The sequence below is a fragment of the Colias croceus genome, chromosome 6 (assembly GCF_905220415.1).
Source record: "Colias croceus chromosome 6, ilColCroc2.1".
Classification (NCBI taxonomy): domain Eukaryota; kingdom Metazoa; phylum Arthropoda; class Insecta; order Lepidoptera; family Pieridae; genus Colias; species Colias croceus.
Genome location: NC_059542.1, coordinates 3,741,350 through 3,764,680, shown reverse-complemented (window position 1 = coordinate 3,764,680; position 23,331 = coordinate 3,741,350). Strand labels below are relative to the sequence as shown.

General features: G+C 32.8%; 1 protein-coding gene across 2 annotated transcripts in view; it reads left to right on the top strand.

The window, feature by feature from the left end:
- LOC123692404 (bifunctional heparan sulfate N-deacetylase/N-sulfotransferase) overlaps positions 1 to 21,942 on the top strand; it is a 127,581-nt gene extending 105,639 nt beyond the window's left edge. For both annotated transcript variants that reach the window (XM_045637141.1, XM_045637142.1), the window contains exons 10-15: positions 2,270 to 2,452; positions 5,129 to 5,349; positions 10,494 to 10,649; positions 14,116 to 14,232; positions 17,322 to 17,501; positions 19,251 to 21,942. In XM_045637141.1, the coding sequence (XP_045493097.1) occupies positions 2,270 to 2,452; positions 5,129 to 5,349; positions 10,494 to 10,649; positions 14,116 to 14,232; positions 17,322 to 17,501; positions 19,251 to 19,470 (1,077 nt within the window). In that variant the 3' untranslated portion in view covers positions 19,471 to 21,942. The remainder of the gene's footprint in view (positions 1 to 2,269; positions 2,453 to 5,128; positions 5,350 to 10,493; positions 10,650 to 14,115; positions 14,233 to 17,321; positions 17,502 to 19,250) is intronic.
- The last annotated feature ends 1,389 nt before the right edge of the window (positions 21,943 to 23,331 follow it).

Here is a 23,331-nt window from a genome sequence, read left to right as displayed (position 1 = left end):
CTTTAAACTAGTTGAGAATTACTAACCATAGAGTAGAAGTTCAAAACCAAAGATAGTTTCTATTGAAGTTGCATGGAATGAGCCAAAATTTTATTAGTACCTACCTATTCGTTCACATGCACCCTTCCGAAAGTATGTGGCATTGTACATAGGTGTTTATTAACGATTTCATGTTTTTTTTCTTAAATAATCAAAAATTGTTTTCCCTTTTGTACTTATTAAGTCCTAGGTTTTATCCCACAAGTAGGCTTTAATCCTCTTATATTCAATAAATATAATACGTCGTAAAATCTTTGAAGAGTAAACACGCGTGCTTGAGAGCAACTCTTGACTAACGACGTAACATGTCTACAAGTATGAAAAGATATCAATAAAATTTTATTTATAGAAATAGATTGTGAGAAGTACAGTTGCTACGAACTTACAATGTTTATACACAAGTGACCCATGCAATTTCGTCTGCTCACAAACGAAATATTTGTGTAACAGTTTGCGTTGCTGTACCTACAGCTCCTAGCATTCCACGATATATGGAATATCCAAAACAAAACAAAAAATTCAATTCGAATCAATCGTTTCTGTAATTATCATCTTCAAACAAACACTTCAGCATTATAATATTAGTATTGTAAAGCTATATGGATTTGTTAATAATAGTTTTATCATATTTAAAACTCCCTCTCCATATTTTAATTTTTTTCTTTCAAACACTTGAAAGATCGACTCAATAATTAATCAATTAGCTTACATATCAAGCAAAAGCTAATCTCAATATAGCCACAGCATACGAAATAGTTTTAACGTAACTATAGCAATCCACAAAACACTCGATAATCCCCTCCATCCACGGTGCGTGCGAACTGCCAAACCAGCTAACAAATAAACTCAGAAACGGTCCATAAAGGAAGGCAAGGTGTTCCGAAACTTCATTAATAACTCGACACGAATTTACAGCGGACCTCCAGCGGAATTGTAGCTCTGAACAAAGTGTTATTGTCACATACCTAACTAGTTTGGACTTTGTTTGGTGTCCTTTGTACGGTTTTTCCACTATCACTAGCAATGGGAAGCTTGGGTGAATTGTATGTATAGTGGATAGATAGCACGCTTGTATAGGTTGAATGTTTAGGCTTCAATTTTAGTTTTGAAAGTTACACTTGTGTACCTATTCACACATTATGATATTTAGATAGATATTATTTCTTTTTTTTATTCAACGAATATAATTATCTCTAACTATATATTAATGTTCTGTTTTACGACCGATATTTTATATGAGACAATAAACTATATTAACGTCCACAGTCATTAATTTCATCTTTACAAGAAATAGCGCAGTTAAACAAAGTAATCACAAGTCACAATTTTCGCACTCGTGTAAAGATAATAAGGACGTAATCTGCGGTTTATCTCAATACGGACGTTCCAATTATGCGCTTTAAGAATATTTAGCACTTCACTCGTACTCGCGGTAAGTGTTGTGACCTTGCCACAGATCGGTAAGCAACGTAGCGTCATCCTTTTCTATTGGTTCTTACTAATTAACGTGAAATTAGTGAAATCTTGCTGTTTGTTGTTTGTTGTGAAAATGTGTCGATATCGTATTTTCTTCGAGATTATAGAATCTTATCTTAGAATAGAGAATAAAAATTATCTCAACGAAGTTATCCTTTTAATATTGATAAAAAGGATATTTAAAACTTCATTGAGATAATTTTTCATTTCACAGAAGGACATGGACCTGGTCCACGTTGGTTTGTTTCTTAATATTGCTCCGTAATATAGTTAAAAAACATAAACAATGTTAAAGGACATAAACAAAGATTCACAGTTAATAAAACACGCTTTTCTTTATCACCTTACTGATAATGGTGTTGTTACCTTGAAGCGACACGTTTTCCCCATAGAGCAATTCGAGACAACGACATTATTAGAGCGCGATAAAAAATGCAACGTTGCTCTTAGATCACTCTTTCTTTATGACTATAAATTGGTGATTGTCGCCTTATACTGATAGTTTTATTTATGCATAAGTTTGAAAAACTGTTTACCCAGCTATATTATATATAAAAAAATGTGTACTAAGACAGGTGCTTTTAAAATATACTAAAGAAAAATATACTAAACACTGAAATATTTTTCAAAACAATTTTAATTTTCCCTTTTCGGTGATCCGTAGCTGAGAATTTTACGTTGTTAGCATTTTACGTCGTTGAATTTTAGATATTCTTAACAGGCACTGGTATCAATACCAATATTAATCCAACAGATAAACATATTCATGACGCACATGTCTAACTACGGCAACGACCGGCTCGCGCTGTACACGTTCGAGTCGGTGGTGAAGTTCCTCCGTTGCTGGACGAACGTGCGGCTCGCGTCCGCGCCGCCGCTCGCGCTCGCCGAGAAGTACTTCCAGCTACGGCCGGACGAGCTGAGCCCGCTGTGGGGGGTGAGTGCATAAATTATTGCTAGCTCTATAGCTATAATAGCTCAGGGTTGGCACTCAACCCGCGCTCGACTGCCAACTCAGTCGGCAACGGCGCGAAACATACCTAAACTTCGCGTCGGAGTGAAACACACACGTCGCACTACGGCAACGACCGGCTCGCGCTGTACACGTTCGAGTTGGTGGCGAAGTTCCTCCGTTGCTGGACGAACGTGTAGTTTGACTTATGAAGTTCGAGCCAGACGAGCTAAGCCCTTAAAATAACTAGCCAGATTTCTTTTATATTGACGATGTTTGTGTTACTACCTTTTACAATTAGTAATCTGTACTTTTACGTTAGTTATTTATAGTATGATGGTCAACTTTCAGGTACACTTCAAAATTCTAAAACTACAACAACAAGCATGTATCTTGTCGACTTTTAAGTTCATTAAAAAAAAAGTGTTTCGTTTAGATTTCATAACTTTTAAATTATGAAACACGAGGATTAAGACGCCGTATTATAGAAGAATTATTAGTCTTCATAGAATTAAATATTATCAGAAAATGAAGCAGTGTCTCATTATTCTATTATAAAATTAAATTGCAATATAAATGAAAATTTCTTCCCCATTTTTCTGTTCCGGTTTAATGCATCATCCCAAGAACTATAAGTCGTAAATTTTAAAAGAAATACCAAGAGTAATAAATAAATTTTGCTCCTCCCGAGTTTTCCGTGCAATCAATTTTTCCGCCAATGTTTTTCAGCTTAAACAAAAATTTATATGCAGCTTATTACCGGGATATTGTTTTAACCCGTTGCGGTTGTCGCGGCTTTGAATTCGGCTCGTATAAAATGGCACGAAAATTGTGAATAAATTCGTTGGCGTGTTGCACTCTGTGCATTGTTATTATAAATTATGCATTTCCACTAAATGACGTTAATACAACACACCTAAATATGTAAGCCAAATCGAATGATCGTTGAAATTCATCGGGAGTAGGTAGATTGAAAGCTATTAAATGTTCGCGTTATAACCTCTCCAATATACGTAATTGCCCTTTATTCAACGTGATCCTTAGCTAATACTTGGGCCACTCAATATTCGAGTTAGGCTACAACTCCAGATATTACAACATTGAGATCGTTTATATCTTCTCTAAATTGGATCCTCGAAACGTTATAGTTGTTTTGATACCTACAGACTATACAGTATTATATAAAATACTCTTTACTTAATTTCTTAAGTGGCGATGCCGCTTTGTTCATTAACTTGAAATAGTATCTTTCTTTCAAATAAATGTAACGTTATTCGTCACGGCACGGACCACTTTTTGCAGCTAAATTAAGAGAAAAGGCCATTTTTTGTCTTGAAATGTATAATTAATTAATAACACTGAAGGATCACTGCCAGTTAACGACTTTAGCAGACAAAGTAAATTGAAGTGGCTATAAAAACAGATTTGTCACGGCTATCATTTCTCTTTTGCAATCTGTTTTATTTAAGACTTATATTTTGATTATACTAAAACGTGGAACATTTCCAAATGAAATATTTTATATAATACGTAGGTAATAAAATATAATTTTTCCTGTTGATATTGTGTCAGGAAAATGTTGTAAATTTCAGTACCATGTCCGCGAGAAGGTTGAATGAATTTCATTGTTTTTTGATGTTTTTTATGATAAAAATATAATCTTGATCCTATCCAACTAAAATTGATAAATTGATAATACAGAATACGTTTATATTGAAAGCAATTCTATGAACGCCCATTGAACATTGAGTTAAACAATATTTCTACTGAGCTTTCGGAGAAATCTCAAATTATAATGCATTTTATAAAACAAAATCTTTTTTTTTTTATTCAAAAGAAAGTGAAATATTTTTGTTAAAACAATTTGAAAACCGTCCGTTGATTCAATTTGTGGAATTGTATTTGTGCGTGGGTTTTTCCTAGAAATAAATTCAACAACTATGCCCGGCACGGCTGGTTTAATGTATTAAGTTTTTATATCAATTGTTATGAAAAATATTAATTCCCTCTGGGATTAATCGGCTGAATCGGAAATGGATTGCTTTATGTAAACTTCAAACGTGGATATCACAATGCAGCTAGCGAGGGCTACATTCAGATATTCGTTATGATTAAAATCTAGTATATATTATAAAGGCGAAAGTTTGTATGGATGTATGGATGTTTGTTACTCTTTCACGTAAAAACTACTGAACCGATTACAATGAAATTTAGCACACATATAGAGGGTAACTTGGATTAACACATAGGATAGTTTTTATCCCGGAAATACCACGGGAACGGGAAATATGCGGGTTTTCCTTTGCAAACGCGGGCGAAGCCGCGGGCGGAAATCTAGTCATACATAGGTATATGCTTTATAATTTTATTAAATGAACTGTCGACACAAATTCAATTATTTATTAATTCAATCAATTAGATTTATTTCATAGACATTTTGAATGGTTACAGAACATTTCACGATTTATTACTCCCTGTCGTGAACAACAATTTTTATTCAAAAAAGTGTCTCTCGTCGTATCATTACTTCATTGTCAACTTAACCTTATCAAGTAAAATTATCCGACAGAATAAAATACCAATTTTTTACACTTGTCATATAAGTAGCTACGTATCTGTAACACTCATATTTCTACATAAATAACAAGGCACGCCTTCCAGAATCCGTGCGACGACATCCGCCACCGCCGCATCTGGTCCAAAAGCAAATGGTGTGACACACTACCAAAAGTGCTGGTCATCGGGCCGCAGAAGACCGGCAGTACAGCGCTGTACACTTTCCTGGCTATGCACCCAATGATGGTGCCGAACCAACCAAACCCGGTCACGTATGAGGAACTGCAGTTCTTCAATAATAACAACTATTTGAAGGGATTGGATTGGTAAGTCTTGTTTGTATACTGAATAATGTACCTACTGTACTGTGGTAAATTGAGTTTGGTATGGTGTGTAAATTACATACTAGATTTTGTTGCTAAATTAATAATTATTTATTATCTGGAAAAACATTTGTGACTAGAACTCTTTTTGTGTAAAAAATAGATTCTTTCTTTCTAGCTACTCTAATTGTACGTATCTTATTACATTCAATTTACATTTGATAATAATTTCAATAAAATATATGCAATGTCACTTACTGTATTCATTAGTATTAATTATTATTAAGATATTGCGATAAGGTTTCCTATTTAACTCTGAAGCTTTATACAGATATACTATATTTCTTATACTATATAGAGCTTTACTATACTACAATACATGTACTTGTTCTTAGTACCTAGTGAGATTATTATACACATAACTATTACCCCAGTAAATTTTCGTACTCGTGCTTGCTTCGCTTATTCCGTTTTGAATTTGAACTCCGTATTTAAATAGCCATTCTCGAGTCCTTACATTGTTGAAACCGTGCTCTCTCTAGCTTAGTAGTTTATGTACCTACGATTATTTCACTAATTAGTAAATATTTCTCTATATATAAATTACTCTATATAATTCACGTTCTACAATATACGTAGTAACTATGTAGTTAATCTGTGCTAATATTGCGAGTATGGATATTAGTATCATGTATGCACATTTGTTAGTCTTTCAAGAAAAAACTGCTGGACGGATTTGGAAGAAACTTTATCAGGATAAACTTTATTATTTAGTAATGTAGGTGGTTTACATCAGAATAACACATGAGTTATAGAAATACTACATTTAGCCCGCGGGTGAAACCGCGCAGCATAGCTAGTCTATTTATGTTATCTAAGTGTTCATAACGACCTCTTCCAGGAAAACTTATGAATAGGATAGTTCTGAAGTTATAAGCAATAAATGGCTCGGTCACATCTGCCTTAAACGGTTTCCGTACTCATCACCAGAATAAGCTAAATCGTATCAATATAACGCAGTGTACTATTTGAGACGTCAGTTTATCTTTTTTTCTTCTAACAAAATATAATTTATTACTTATTGATAATATACATATAATAAATCTGTAGAAGGGTCAATTCTGTACATTGAAAATATTGAAAAAATAACTAGCAGGGGGTGTTACTGGATCGATACCAAACCCAAATATGTGATTAAAAAAATTTTTGTCTGTCTGTCTGTATGTGAAGACATCACGTGAAAACTACCGGTTCGATTTCGATGAAACTTGGTATAATTATACCTTATTATCCTGGGCGTAAAATAGGATACTTTTTATCCTGGAAAAATACGTAGAAAAAAATTAATCTTAATTTTTCAGTTTTATGCATAGACGTTGTTCTGTAGAACCGCGAACACACATTGCGTATTATTATAGGCCTAGCCGTATTTGGGTCCAATAGATATTTTTAAGATGTAATTGTCAGAGTTACTCAAAATGGAGAAATAAACCATCCACGCGAAGACCGACATCAGCGCGGACGCAGTCGCGGGCGGAAGCTAGTTGATAATAATATAGTTATTGAATTGACCAATATAAAAAGTATTATGCCATTTTTCGATGGTCGTTATTCTGCGAGTTCAAAAGAAATACAATTTATTGTACATTATACACCGAATTAAGTCTAGACTTCAAATTTAATCAGATGTTTTGTAAAACAAATTATTCTTTTAGTATAAAAATGTAATTTGAATATAATCTCTTTAGATTATTCTTTTAAGTAATACACCGGCTCTTTCAATTTCGTGTAGACCATTAAAGCTTTGTTGTATATCTTTTAAGTTAGTCGATAGCAATTATTGAAATTTCGTTTTGATTTCACGGTTACGGCTTCGTTAAATAAATTTATTTTTATATGGGAAACTATGCTAGCTAATGTATAGAAAGCAAAAAACATCATAGTTTATTAGGCGGCCTTATCACTTAGAAGTGATCTCTTCCAGGCAACTTTGGCAAAGCTTACTAAAATTACATTGGTAGGTAGAAAAAAGCAAGCAAAGAACAAATTTTTAATCTGCAATCATAATAAAATAAAGTTTGTATATATAGCGCTACACGTAGTATTTACACGTAGCTCACGTACAAATTTTATATGGATCACAATATATAGAACAGTTTGTATGAATATTTAAACAAAACTTATTTATATTGGCAGATAGTCGAGAGCCATAAACAATCCATAATAGCTGAAGGTTGTCTGAGATGAATAGAGTATTACGTCGTGTGTCATAGCAAACCTTTTTATTCATGAAAACATAAACATTATGAGTTTGTGAACAGAATATATAAAAAAACTCTGACTTATTAATGAATATTGTTAGTGCCAATTATTTGGACTAGTTATACGACTACATGATAATATGTTTTTCAGTTAAAATAACAAATAATAATTAATTGAATATTTCCGATATTTAGTATTAGACTATCAGGGGTATAAGCAAGCGATGAAACCGGTCCTTACTCTTATATTGAGTATGGATTGATTGCACAAATAGCACTTATTTTGATAACGTTCTATTTCTATTGTAATGTATGTACCTACACGTGGAACAATAAAACAATAGTACTAAAAATACCCTCAAATATATTACGATAAAGACTACATTTGTTATTAGTCTGATATCTATTAGCTCGTCCATAATTTTAATTAAATTTGTCGGGTTAAACTATTCCAATATTATGTTCATGAGTAGGATGATAGGATATAAATTTGTGACACACTGTAAATCGAAGGTCCAATCTCTGTCGTGTTTGCACATCTTGCGTACTTTGTTCGCGTTTATGCATTTTATATGGAACGTGTTTTATGTCACACGTTTTGTTACATTGTGATCAATGTTGACTGTAAACAAATGTGGACAGGACTGGCGAGTTTGGCTTCGTAGTTTTGTGTTTTTTTTTTTACATTGGTACTCATAATATTATGTTGAATTTGAATATTAGACTTCGTTGAAAAGATAAAGGTATCTTGTAGTGTGAGAAGGAAATTGTTTCATTGAAATTTTAGTAATCAATCCCCCGAATTATATTCGATGTACGGTTTCTCGGTACAATGATTACCGTGTAAGCATTGCAGTTAGCATCGCTCTTGGTAATTAAGTAGCACATAGCGAAAATTGATCCTTGAGGTAGATAAGAAATGCCCCTGCTAAGTGCAGGGGCATTTCTTACATATATATATATTGAAATATCGAAACTCGCCATCTTTGAATGCTCCCCCCACTCCCCCATGCATCTATTTCACTGTACGAACTATTGAATCGTAAACAATGGACTATTGTTAATTATTTAAAATAATAATTTAAAAAATATATTCATGAGTTTTCAATCTATAGTGGTTTAAAGTTAACTCAAAAATGGACCATTTTCGTAAATTTTCTAAAAAATCTTAGAGAAAGTGTAAGAAATGTATATAGTATGCTATATATTCGTGATATACTCAATAAGCTCTTTCATTTGATACCCCACACGGCATGTTTTGGAAATTTTTTTTTTTTTCTTTGTATGTCATATTTAATTACCGGGGTGCGGGCAGGGGGACCACAAAACTGGTTGGCAACATCTGTCTATAGGATGTCTGGGATCTATACAATATATATCAGAAGTCAGATTTAGGTCCGCTATTTTTGCAAACGAAACTCCACTGAGAGTCCGGTCTAACCTTACGTTTATTTTAAAGAATAGACCATTTTATGCATTTAATAACAAGTAAAATAAAACTCTTTCACGGTTTTATATAATTTTCAAAATTGTATAATTACCTGATGTTATTAAGTCAGTAAAACTTTTTTATTAAGTTAATAAACTCTCCCTAATTTCGAACCCTCAAATGTTTTGCCCAAAATCACGCGACCCCACGTAAATCTTCGCTATATTCTAAATTACATCCCCACGTTAATAACGCCGGTAGGTCGTTCCTACATAGTTCAAAGTTTTGATCGTATCATAGGCATTCTCATGCTTTCTCATGGAAATATCGTCGCACCTCCAACCTACATACATACAAACTAAGCGGGTCAGCGTAATTGTTCATCAACCCCTTTAGATTTAAATGACGCCTATCGATCCGAGTGAGCACGACAGCTTTTAACGAAATAGTTTTAAAATGGAAGTATAGAGTGGATGTTATAGTATGAAGTTTGCTTGTTAATAGTGACGTAATGAAAAATAGTGCCGCTCCCGGCCTCCTGCACTCAGCGTCAAATGGCGCTTTGTCTAGCACTCCTGAAGAGCGCATGTTTAAGAATAATGTGGAAATTCCTTCGGGCTTTTGTGGCCTCTTTAGTAGGAAATACAAAGGTTTTATTGCATTAATTATTAAGTCATCGCAATGTCGATACTGTTAATGTGTTAATAATTATGTTATTCAGTTTCGAGTTCCTTCTTATAAAAACTTTTCATTTTTTTATTTGAATTTTTCTACAGTGACCCAACCAGACCAATTTGCAATCGAGTTTAAAATAAACTATTTTGAATAATTATTCGATTTTCAGTGTCCGTCGTAAAGTGTATATAATAATGTAATATTTATACTGTTTCAAATAAACTTCGTTCTATTTGCACGCAATTTCTTCATTAAGTACTTCTTGATAAAATGTTTTGTTCTTTGTTTAATGTTAATATTATGTCTTAACAGTTAACATGTGATATATACGTACAAAGGAAAATTTTAGTAGCCATCACAGGTTCCCATTATTATTTTGATAGCAATTTAGACTTTGTCCTTTAAAACGAAAAGCCGTTAGCGTTTAGCGTTATACAAAATTTCAAAATTAATTTATAATGCGATTTTCAATTAATTTTCAAAGCGCTCACATCAAAATATTAACTAAATTGCTTTATAATTTGCACAAAATTTAATGTTTGAGTTCTGACCCTTTCGATTGGACCGTTGATTACCAAATTAGTTATTTTAGTCACCGTATTGACTCTTATTATTAATTAAGCTAACGACTTTTTTGTTTCTGTCTCCTTTTTTCTTCCTTCCAAAGACTGAAATAGAAACAGTGCCCTACATCTCAACTTATAAAAGTAAACGGACAACATTAAAACATGATAATATGACTTGTAGAGATTTTGAGGTTATAAATAACTAATTGTTCGCAGGTACCTAAATTTTTTCCCGCCAAACCAGAGCAACGCGTCACAGATAACATTCGAAAAGTCGGCGACGTACTTCGACGGGGAACTCGTACCGCGGCGAGCGCACGCACTACTGCCGAATGCTAAGATCATTGCCATACTGATATCACCGTCAAAGAGGTTTGTTATAAGTACTGTGTACTTTTATACTTTTTTCAATTTTTTCTTTTTTATTGTGACAGGAAGGCAAAGGTGTTCACAGTTACAATGCATTAAAAGTCTGTGACTCTGTGGTTAATTTATGTTTCGCTTTTACTTTTTTTATAATAAGGAAGGCGATGGTGTTTACAGGTGCAAGGCGTAACGGATAAGAATCTATGTGTTAATTATGTAGCGGCGAATGTAGAGTGTTGATATTAATCATTGATGTTGCTATAATTAACTTATATTTGTATAATTAGCTCCTTGGTAGTGGTTAACGCTTTCAGCTAAGAGGTGTAACAATGAAAAATCTAGGTCGACTGGTCACTTAGGTACTTGCCCAAGAGAAAATCGATCAGTGAAGCAGGTGTGAAATCATTGTAGTCATCTTCCCCATACCCCGTCACGAGACTTTGCTTTTTCATTCAATATTTAAAACATAGCAAAAGTAGAGAAAATGCTTGTAAAACTTTAAATACGTAAAAACGTTATTCAAGTTTTATTTACAAACGACTATACTATCTGATGATCTTATTATCACAGTAATTAGGTGGATAAATACACAAAAATTAATTATCTGCTTAAACTAAATTCTAAAAGTTGCGCGCGTTGAAATGTTCCACAAAAATATTAATTTAGGTGCGGATTTTTTCGTACGTAAGCGTCCTAGTTTACACCGTTTTGTAGACACGTAACTACATAGACTAGGCTGGGTAATGGCTGTGCCGTGAAATTTTAACTGGTACACTTGGTAAACTGAAAAGTTAAATTATAGAAATGAGAGCAAATATTAGTTAGGTATGTATATTTTTTAGATTTTTAGGGTGGTAATTAATTATCTATCTATCGTTTTAAAAACTTTTTCTTATAGGCAACTAAGGTTAGGATAGATGATATGTCCCCACCTAAAAAAACAGGTTATGAGGTGACGATCTAGTACTTGCAAAAATTGTGAACTATGTGCTCATAAACATAACCGTTCTATTTGAATGCAAAATGCATCCAGTTCGTGCTTTTAAGTACATGTTTATTAAATTTCGAAAACTCGTTGTTTATTCTCCCATAGGCACGCTCTTTTTAACTAAAAGATACAGAAATGATAAAATCCCGTCCCGTCCTTAATCTATTTTATTGTGTACCTATTCCTTTCTACATGTGTCCCTTGTCGTCACGCAATCTCATCATTTTATGAGATTACATTCATAGCAAAGCAATGGAAATCCTTACGGAGAAACGTTATTACAATAAAGGTGGATACGTATTGGAAAACGAAAATTCACGAAACATGATCATTGTACAATGATACTATGCGATCCAACTAAGAATAGGAACGTCAATAAACTTTATGTGTATATGTCATTTGAAAAATACGTTATTTGTAAAACGTATGCTTATTCTTAACTAACTTTTTCTGAATCTCACTTTATTTAAATATCTACTTATCTTGTTTTTGATAGTTTGAATTAACAGCTATGACGCTAACTCCATCTTAGTTGAATCGTATAGTTTGATATCGATAATTCTGAAGGGGGGACAAACTCGTGGAGGATTATTATCAAAGGGACTAAATGATAACAATTTCCTGGACAAAATCACGGCAATTGATGGAAAAGCCACGGCGTTATCGAGTAACAAAACTAAAAAAAAATACGTTTGAACTCCTACGTTTTTATGATCATCCGTTGAAAATACGTAACAAGCAACCCACATATACTTGCAAAGCTTTAGAAATATCTTAACAAAACGGTGCTACATCGTTCATTACGCCGTATCACCCCTAAACGGGCAATTAGAGCCTGCCCATGTAATGTCTGACCTATTTACTTCGTGAGTACGGAGCGTCTAGTTTTTCTAGATCAGCCCTACCTTGATTACCGCTATACACGTGAAGTACTTGTAATTGCTCATGTTTACAAAAATGAATGATAAACTTGAACGTTGTTTTTAGTTTTGTAGGAATGTATAAAGTATTTACATGTAGAAAACGAGAACGGTGTGATATATCAAGAGATGTGAACCCACTGCTTAAAGCAGAATAGTTTTTTGTATTACTACTTATTTTAAGTTTGTGCACCAGACTTCAGAACAAGCTTTATTATTAAAAGATTTTTAAGAATACCATATTATGTATACATGACCTTTATAGAATTACAAAATATAACACATTAGTGTTACTTTATACAACATACTTTACATAGCTTTAGCTACATTTTCAGTGGTTACGTTCTCAACATGTTCGCGGTTTGGCGGTAAATATAAGTAGGTATATATAAGATTAAAATGGTTAACATTCAAAATGAATTTCATATTTATAAAGGAACTTTTTACTTATTTTCTTTTAAAGATAACAAACTTAAGATAACGTATAACGACAACAAGCAAAGATCTTGGCACGAGTTAAATTCTATTAAATATGTTTGCATGCAAGATACAGTCAGATATCATAAATACAAGCGCAAAAGGAAATTGTAGTAAATTTTAGCGAGCGTGCATGAAAATAAGAATTTAAATGAAAATATTTAAAACATGCTATAGTTTTCAATTTACACAAACAGCATTGAATTTTATCGACCTGTGTCGTACTTTCGGTTCATAAAATTGTTACAAAACGCATTTTAATTTCTATTTAAAATCAATAAAAATATTTATTCGAAAATGATTTCAACTATGCATCGCTATTGTTTTGGAAAATCTGTATGATACGGAATAAAGTTCATTCCAAACCGTTCATGTAAATATTTCAAATTTTCAATCAAGCACATTTGTTCAATAACACCGAAGCCGATGTTAACAGTTGAACAGAAAAATTTAAATAGTTTATAAACACGCTCTCATTTCAATTTCAATATTGAAATACTCTGTTTATTGGTCGCGGGAAGTTTGAACAAATGCTGCCACAATCAATCTTCAGAACTGAATTTACAAATGGCAAATGATCAAAATTTATAAATTGAAAACTAAATAGAATACGAATATTGAACGTTCCTTCGTATATTTTGCGAAAGTAAGGGTTGGTTAGTTAGTTATGGATGGGTTTTAATGAAGTTTGAAAACTTTTGAGATTTCTTTTTTTTTTTTAGATATCTAACTTAGTTCTAGAATGGTCTTCGACAGATCTAAGTCTGTCCTACAACTTTAAACTATTGATTTATCCTTACTTTAATAAGCCGCTTAGTTATATTCGTAAAAAATGTTGACTAAAGACTTTGGATTATTTTTACTTACGGTGACAAATAGTGAACTTTAAAAGAGTTATTAATCTAGAACAAGCTACCTGAGCGATGTCCTGTCTGCTTAAAGTTTAAATAGTCGTTTAGTTGAATTGAATTTTCCAATTACAATTGTCGCGATCAAGGAAAAGTAATGCTTTTATAAATCAATTTAGAAGCACCATGTATATACGGATCTTAATAATATGTTATTCTGATACATGGATAATTTGCAGGGCATATTCGTGGTACCAGCACATTCGCTCGCATGGCGATGCCGTGGCGAACAACTACACTTTCCATACAGTCATCACGGCGAATGATTCCGCGCCGAAAGCTCTGAGGGACCTCAGGTAAGCTTTAATGTTAAATCTTGCTTCTCAATTAATCCTTAATTAATATGAACATTGTACAAAATTGTTTAGCTTATAAAGATGTTGATATTGAGGGAAATTCATTCATATATAGTTTATGATTGCTGTGAACCGAGTTTAAAACGAGGTAAGTTACGAAGTATAATTTTAAAAAACTGTACCTAGTAGATCATACATTAAAAAATGTGTATCCAAAAGAATTGATAATTTCTCTAACGTTCAAAAATATCCTAATTCTACAAAAAAAAGATCCGTAAATGTAATTAATATTAGATAAAGTTTATTTAACATTGTTTCTTGTTAATTTCACAATATTACACAAGAAAATTTAATTTACATTTTGTCGGAATAAACGGAGGCGGAACTCTGCCCAATCCCGCGGCTACATGTCGTCGACTCTTCACATTTTATAAAACAAAAACTATATCAGGTGTCCCATTATTTTATTATTTTAACGTTAAAGGTCAAAACTGTTTGAAACTGATACAATTTACGAGTGAGGAGAAACCCTCACATTTTCCTCCAAACTGCACTGGGTGATGGAAAGTTCCAGAAATAAGAATAGTAAAACAACGCATCGCTCCCAATCTGCGAAACTTTGTTACGTTCCGAATGACAGCCCTCCGGTATTCTATTTCTGAAACAATTGTTCCAATCGTTATAGGATATTCCTTTTTATGTCTATTTGTTGCGATAACAAGTCGACAATTGGATTCTGTGTCCTATACAGAATGGAGTTAATTTTTAACTACTTTAGCAACAAACCTTGTTAGTGCTCCTTGCAAGTCCTTCTAAATAAGTATTACCTTCAAGCGTATTAACAGAAGCATTTTATGTTTTAACTAACTGTTCCACGTAACTTCGTCTGCTCACAACAATAATATATTTTCCCATTCTTTTAGTTCGTATAGGTATGTGTACGTAACCTGTAACAAAGCAAAGATTATTATTAAACTTCTTATCTGTTACTAATACAATATAAAACATTATCTAAATATATATAAATCTCGTGTCACAATGTTTGTCCTCAATGGACTCCTAAACCACTTAACCGATTGTAATAAAATTCGCACACCATGTGCAGTTCGATCCAAACTTGAGAGAAAGGATAGGTTTTATCCCGGAAATCCCTTGGGAACGGGAACTATGTGGATTTTTCCTTGAAAACGCGGGCGAAGCCTCGGGCGGAAAGCTAGTACCTTTATAGATTTCATTTCGTTTTTATTATTTGCGGAATAGAAAAAAAGGATTATAACAATATATTATGTAATAAGAAGGCAATATAGCGTTAAATGAAAAGCTTATAGTTACCTCTACAGACTTTATACAATAAAAAAACAGATTTAAAATCGCAATCAACGCCAAAATTAAACGTGTCGATTGTTAAACAAAACAGTGCAAAAGTAAATGACACCTCACAGAGTAACAAAAAATAAACCGATACATTACACTCTGTAAGTGAATAAATCCCGGATATTTGAAATAAAATGAGTTCAACGCGACCAAATGAAATTGTACGGAAGTGGCACGTTCGTGTCCTTAGCGTTAAGTTTTTTATTTATTCGTGTAATACGATATAGCTTTGCGTGGAAATAAATCGGCAATGCATTTGCTGTCCATTATGAGTATTTGTAACTGATTCTCGCTAAAAAAGCTCTGTTTCTATTACCATATTTTGCGGACGACATTTTATGAAAGTATTTTTTGTCAGAGTCATTTACAACTACTTAATTATAATTGGTCTGCCATTGTATAAATTTCATAATAGAAAATTCTTAATTCATTAACCTTTGTTGTATTCGGATTGTTTCTGAGAATTTAAATGTTATCGCTCTTTGCTTGAATTGTTATCAAAACATTGTACTGTGAATATACCGAGAAGTTATTTAATTTAAAAATGTTTTATAATATCGTATTGTGTTATTATTAATTAACGTGTGTATAGTAGTTTAACAAAGGAAAATTGTTCATTTAGTAGTTTGCAATATGAAATTTTCTTTTAATCAAACAATTTTTATCGAATCAAACAAACACTGTTACGATATTTTAATACTTTCTTAAAATCTGAAATACAACAAAATAGAAAAAATAACAATATATAGTCAAACAAAGTTATAATCGAGTTAGCGAAGTTTCCCGCGTAAATTCTAGTGTCCAAACGAAAGTTAGTAACCGCACGCGCCGTCACGCCACGTTGCGCGAGCTATGACTTGAATAGGGATTTATTTTAAAACTAGTTACAGCCCGTGGTTCTGTTTCTAGTGTAGCTCAAAATTAAGATGCCTATATTTAATTTTTAACAATAATCTATAGACGCTTAATTTTATGACGAATATATTTACATTCGTTTTTGGAGTTAGCTTTCAGGATGGAAATAGAATTTTAAATTTGATGGATGTACGACATAGTGTGCTATATTTAATTTTTCACAATATTACAATGGATTTAGGGATTCACACTATTTTAGGAAACATCAAATATGAATAGGCGGGTCTCACAGAGCCTCGCAAAGCAAATTGCTACGAGGCCGAGGAAAATGACAGCTCACGTCATTTTACTGACTAGATGTCAAATGAACCATTATTATATATCTGAATATTGAAACTTGAATACCTTCCATTGGAGTGTTATTGTTAGGATATGGTTGGATGTGGAATTTGAGTTAATACGTAATATGATCGCTCGTCTCAAAGTGACACCTTGACTGACTGTATTGTAATTGTGAGATTTATTAGACAGCCGTGTATAATGTATATATAGGTACTGTTATTAGGTATTACAGGTAACTTATGCATGATATGTTATTAAATATATGTTAATGAAAATAAGCACAACCTCTTGCTTAGCTCCCGAGCTTCACTACATCAATCCCAACAACATCTGTTCTACCACTTTTTTAAATTTACAATTTAAAATTTTAAGTTTTTCCATACATTTTTTTTTTATTTTGATAACGTTAAACACGAAAGACGTGACACCACACTACAAAAAATGCTATGCGAATATATTTACGTATTACGTACATATACGTATACAACATTATACGTATATGTTTATCTTGACATCAGGAACCGTTGCCTGAACCCGGGCAAGTACAGCCACTACCTGGAGCGGTGGCTGGCGGAGTTCAGCTCGCACCAGCTGCACATCATCGACGGGTCGCTGTTGCGCTCTGAACCAGCGAGTGTGATGAATACGCTACAGAAGTTCCTGAAGGTGCCGCACGTGGACTATAATAAGTTGCTCAAGTGAGTTTTTTTTTTAGATTTTTTTTTGTTTGAGTGAGGGTAGTGTAAACTGCCCGTATTTTAATGTATGTGACCCCTTGTGTTTTTTATAAGCTTGTTGTAATTTTTTCGTCTACCATATTTTAGAAAAATCTCACGAATTTCTCGTCGGAAAAAGTATAACCCTCTTACTCTTTGTTTCAATTAAATAATAATAATTAATAATCATGAATTTACATACAATACAATTACGTATACCTTACTGTCTTAAGGAATACCTTTAAACTTTATATTTTATCATTCTCTAATACAAATAACGAGATAACGCAAAATGTCGCCTCAACAGACTTTCTAAGATAAAATATTAGTTTTTCAAAATGACTTCTTTTGTTTCCCAGGGGGAATCTAAACATTCTTAACTCTGCAAATAAATGACATGCTCGCATCTACTGCCGCTTTTTGTACATCTCTCCATTTGAATGATTACGTAGCTCGCGCTCTTGTTGCGTCGGGTTATTTGTTAAAAACGGATGTCATAACATTTAGACAGAACTTATCAAATTTTTATTTTCTTATAGGTCAAGTTTTATTAGTCATTTCGTGCATTTTTTTGGGTGACGTAAAAAATAAAAAGATAACGTTAGTAAGTACCGGAAAAAATATCGCTCTTGGTGTTGTAGTTGACCATTTCATATAAACATCGAAAACAGTTAAAATCGCCTTTAAACTTACTATCTTTAAACAAACGAAAATAAATATAAAAGTCGGCTGCGTCTTAAAAATATGTTGTCATTATTTCCAACGTTCAAAAGTCATGCTACGCGATTCTTATCCCATTGTATGTTAAAAGCTTACACTAAAGCGATATGTTGGACATAAGTCGCTTACGTTTTCTAAATATTATTTCCAACTATAATATAAATTCAAGGAAACCAAACGTTTTGATAGAATAATTCAATGTATTTTAACGTGTTAAAGCTTAATTTCGCGTCAATAAAGTATGACGTGATGTAATTGACGTTATTATGGGTGTTGTGTTTACGTGTCGTGGTTAATGAATGTTGAATATGTACTGTGAATACGTACTGTAGGTACTATATGGGTTGTTTATTCGTTTAATGGTATGCAAGATAGATAAAGCTTTTTATAGTTATGTTATAATTTATTTGTTTAATACATGGTAGTTTCAATAAAATTTAAACAATTATAATGTAAACATAACTGTGACATTCCGAATCGGTGACAATAAAAAATGAATATTCATAAACACTAGCAAAAGTTTACATTATATCAGTTGTATCAATATGTTTCTATTTGACCCAAATCATATTAAGGTTGACAACAATCGTTTTACTATTGTTATTCAGTATCCTTACAGACAAGTTACATGTAGGTACGACATTATAATAAGTGACAAATACAAAAGGCCTGGGACGGTCCAAAGTTGGACAACTGGACCGTTTCAACCATTACGAACAAACTTTGGATATAATAAATAAATAACTCGACTTATAAAACGTTTAAATGTGGAATTTAATTTAAACCCGCCGCGTCGTTGAGGCGTCATTTTGTAACAAATAGAATTTCTCATTTATACGCCGAAGTTTCAGCATGGATTTGCAATCGCGCCGTATTACGCTGAAATATTTTATAAATTACACAAAGCTTCTATTACGTCGAATAATTTACTAAAATTATAATATAATTGGATCGCGGCCGTATAATTAGGGCGCTGCAGTATTAACTTGTAACGCGAATTTACCTTTTCAGATACGACGCGAAAAAGGGATTTTTCTGTCAGGCCGTGAGCAACGAGAAAACGAAATGCCTGGGCAAGTCGAAGGGTCGGATATACCCGCCCATGGAGGAGAGGTCGGCGAAGTTTTTGAAGCGATATTACACGCCTCATAACACGGCTCTGTCGAAGCTTCTGGTGCGACTGGGCCGACCCGTGCCGCAGTGGCTTAAGGACGAGCTATCGAACGGATAGCACGACTCGCAACCCGTGCGGTTGGAACAAACTCAAATAGTGCGCGCACTCTACAAAGTGTGTGTGGTGACGTTGTCTTAACGACTCCCGTGGAACTTTTCGTGTGCAAACTCCACATTCGGACAGTGTACATAACAGATTCGGCTTAAAGCTATATAAGTTTGTATAGTTTATTAAAACATTAACCTCCTTTTATCTTGTAGGGACGAGCCCTTAAAGTTACGCCTTAATAAGGCAAAATGTCCGCTCCATGTTATAAACTACGGGCGTCATGTCGCAATACGTAAATGTTTGTGTGTCAATGTGAGTGGAGACGATTTATAGTTTTATCTACGGATGTTGTGTATTGAGGAGTTGTTCGTCTGATGCGCGAGTTTAGATTTAGTTTTTTATACTTATGGTTAAAATCATAGTTTTGTTTTACTTGCCAGTTTCATTGACGCCGATGCTATATTGGTCTGGGTGCTATGACTTTGAATCTTAAGCCATTAGTTTTATGATTTAGATTTATTTTCGATTTAATTTCGTGAACAATAGTCGAACCATGGACAGCTTCATATTAACTTTTTTTAATAAGTAACAAAAAACATGTGAAACATGTATTAACATTGTATACGCTTTTGATTTCATGAAATTTAATTGTTTGTTGTAAATGGTAATTTTAAACTCGTAATTAATTTTGATTCGCTGTTTATCAACCAATTATAATAATGGACGTATTATAGATAGAGCAGGATAGAGATAGAAGATCGCAGTATCCATACTGTCTCTATCGCACAAACGTAATTTACATATTGTAAACGTTTTTATGTACAGTTTAACGTTTTGTCCCAAAAATAGAGAAACATAGATAAGGTACTGTGATCTTCTCTCTCTTTTTAAACATCAGAAATTAATTCCGTTTACGAGAACTTGTATGATTTTGCCTGCTCTATTTATCATTAACTCTATGATCATGTTGCGGTTTATCAAATTTCACAGCCGCCAAATACTCTTTATTTTTTTAGTGTCATTCCATGTATTTGTCACACGCTTAGTAAGTATTTTTACAATGTTCGTACCTGATGCTCTTTGTACATTTGTAGTTTATTGCCTCTAGTGAAATGGACATTATCTATGCCTGTGCCATAGACTACTCTATCGATTATTTTCTAGTGTAAAGTATTTGATTTGCCACGTTGTTTTACCTATAGGGAAATCGAATTTTAACTCAAAACTATATCTGCGGTGTTCGCCACAGATACGAGTATACTGTAAAATGTTTAATAATATATTTTAGTATAAATTTGTTAAGGCTGGTTGCAGAGCTTGACCGACCATCAGTGCGTACGTCAGTCGCGCTTGTCATATGTATGGAAATTCATAAACCCGTTCATAACCGTCATGCGTTTTAGTGTCATAGTCATACAATTGTTGATGCGTATCGTCAGCACCGACGGTACGCACTGACGGTCGGTCAAGCTCTGCAACCAGCCTAATATATCTGTCTAAATGTGATTCGGTGTTTTTTCACTTGTTTATGATAGCGAGTCCATTGTAATTTGACGAGAATGCAATGCATGGGACGCGAAGTTAATAATATATTTTGATATGGCTGGATTTTAAATATCGAGTGACGTCTGTTTTCAGAGTTAACATGCAGTGTTGGTACTTAACGAGTTGTTTTAACCGAGACATAGCTAGTTTAAATTATATTATGAAGTGAAAATAATAGAATATAAAGAATCAGATGTATGTATAAAGCGATTATTTCTCCTAAAGCTTTATAGATTTAGAGTTTATGTCTACAGATAAATGTTCGGAAAGACTATATAGATATTATGACGTTTTCTTTTAATGTAAATTAAATTTCAGCTTGTTCTACAGTTACACCTATTGTATACTGAATATTTTTATTTTAGAGCCGATTTTTCAATCCTTGGTTAAAATTTATCCGTACAATAAAGTATTACACGAACATATTAAAATGTCACTTGTAAACTGTCAAATACGGAAAGTTGCAATACATTTTTGAAATGGTAGTTGAATACGTAATTAATTGTTAAGTTTTAACCAAGGATTGAAAAATCAGCCTTTAGTGAAATAAGTTGTCATGAAATATGTATGATTAATTTTTACGCAGCTTAATGTTTAGGAAAAAATAAAAGCCTAATTTAAAGTAATATTTTATTGTGAAATTATTTCTCACGGCTTGCGGGTTTAGTTTTTATTTGTAATTCTAATTCTAACGTTTTAGTTGTTGCAGAGGTGTAGAACAAACGGACTAATAAAATCGGTTTTACATTTTTATGATTTATTTATAATGAGTATGTAAGTAAAAATCTTTGCTCGTCATCGATACTAAGTATGTATACAATACGATCTGATATGAAATGTATATTTTTTTCATTTGTCAGCAATTTATTGCTCTTTAAATGTGTTCTTGTACGAAAATTATTGCATCACTTATTTTATTAAAGAATATAATGTAAACTTGTGTTTCAATTACCCTTTACACCCACGTTTCAATTCAAATATGAAGTAAACTATTAAGTATTATGGATAAAGTTTTGATCAATATAATCCGCTTCTAAATAATTTTCATAGTAGTTAAGATGAATTTGTTGTAAAGTGTTTAAAGCTTAAGCCAAGATCAGTCAGTCATGTAAGTTTCTTGTTGTCTCATAAATAATTTATAGAACTTTGAACATAAAATAAATAAATTTGGATTGTGTTCTAGATCTTGCTTATTGAATTCGATATTTTGTTATAGTCGAGCCAATTTAATAGGCAACATTTGACGTCTATCAATTTTATCTTCGAAGAGAGGTAACCTGCTTAAAAACATCGATTAAAGTGAATTAATCGATACGGATTTGAAACATTTGTCAATCGAATTTATTAATTTATGATGATTTTTATTCACAAGTAATCAATGCATTCGATTCTAGATGTCAGATTTCGATTTTCAGAGGAACGTCTCTGGTATTTAAAAAGAAAAAAGGTTTATTGACACAAAATTGTAGCGACGTCAGTTCTTCAATTCAGAAATTGTTTATTATGTTTAGTATGGTTTATCAGTAAAATGAAGTCTTAAAATTACTTGTATCGGTCATTATTATTATAAATATGTAATCATAATTGAAAAAAGTTAAGCAAATGTGCAGTTCTAACAAAAGGAAGTATCATGTTATTCTATGTCGTCGTTACTAGGTTACGTTGTTGAATTTTGTTGAACTGTCAAATGTTGCCTATTTAAATGGCTCTACTATAGTTAATAATATTGCACTAATAGCACAGCTAATAGTTATGCATAAGTTGTCAATTTAATTAATCAAACACGATACAATTTTATAAATACCAATTGATACACAAATTAAAAAAATATAGTTGAGCCGGCAAACGCTTTTCTGTCACGTCTTATCATTAGCACAATCATTACCTACCTAGCATTTACTGGCATATAAACACATAAAATATCATTAAAATCGGCCATACTGTTTCCGCCGCTGACACTTGTGATACATAAATCTTAGATATCTATATACCTAGATTTCATGATTGAAGCGGAGTCGATTCGATTACGACAAAGCTTAAAATAAAATATACCTACATTAAAAATATTTATCGTTGACAGATAAAGGAAATGCTCATTTAAATATGATACAATTTGGATATGCAATACTCAATTGTCAAACTATACCCAAGAGCAAAGCAAGCGTCCAAATCGAACTAATTCTTTTTCTCTCCAAATGAACATAAAATATTCATACAATCTATTTACAACGAAATTGATACATACATATTAGATAAATAACACATAGGTTTCGAGTCTAAGTTAAAATTGCCTATTTTTGGTGCATACCTTATAAAAAATTCACA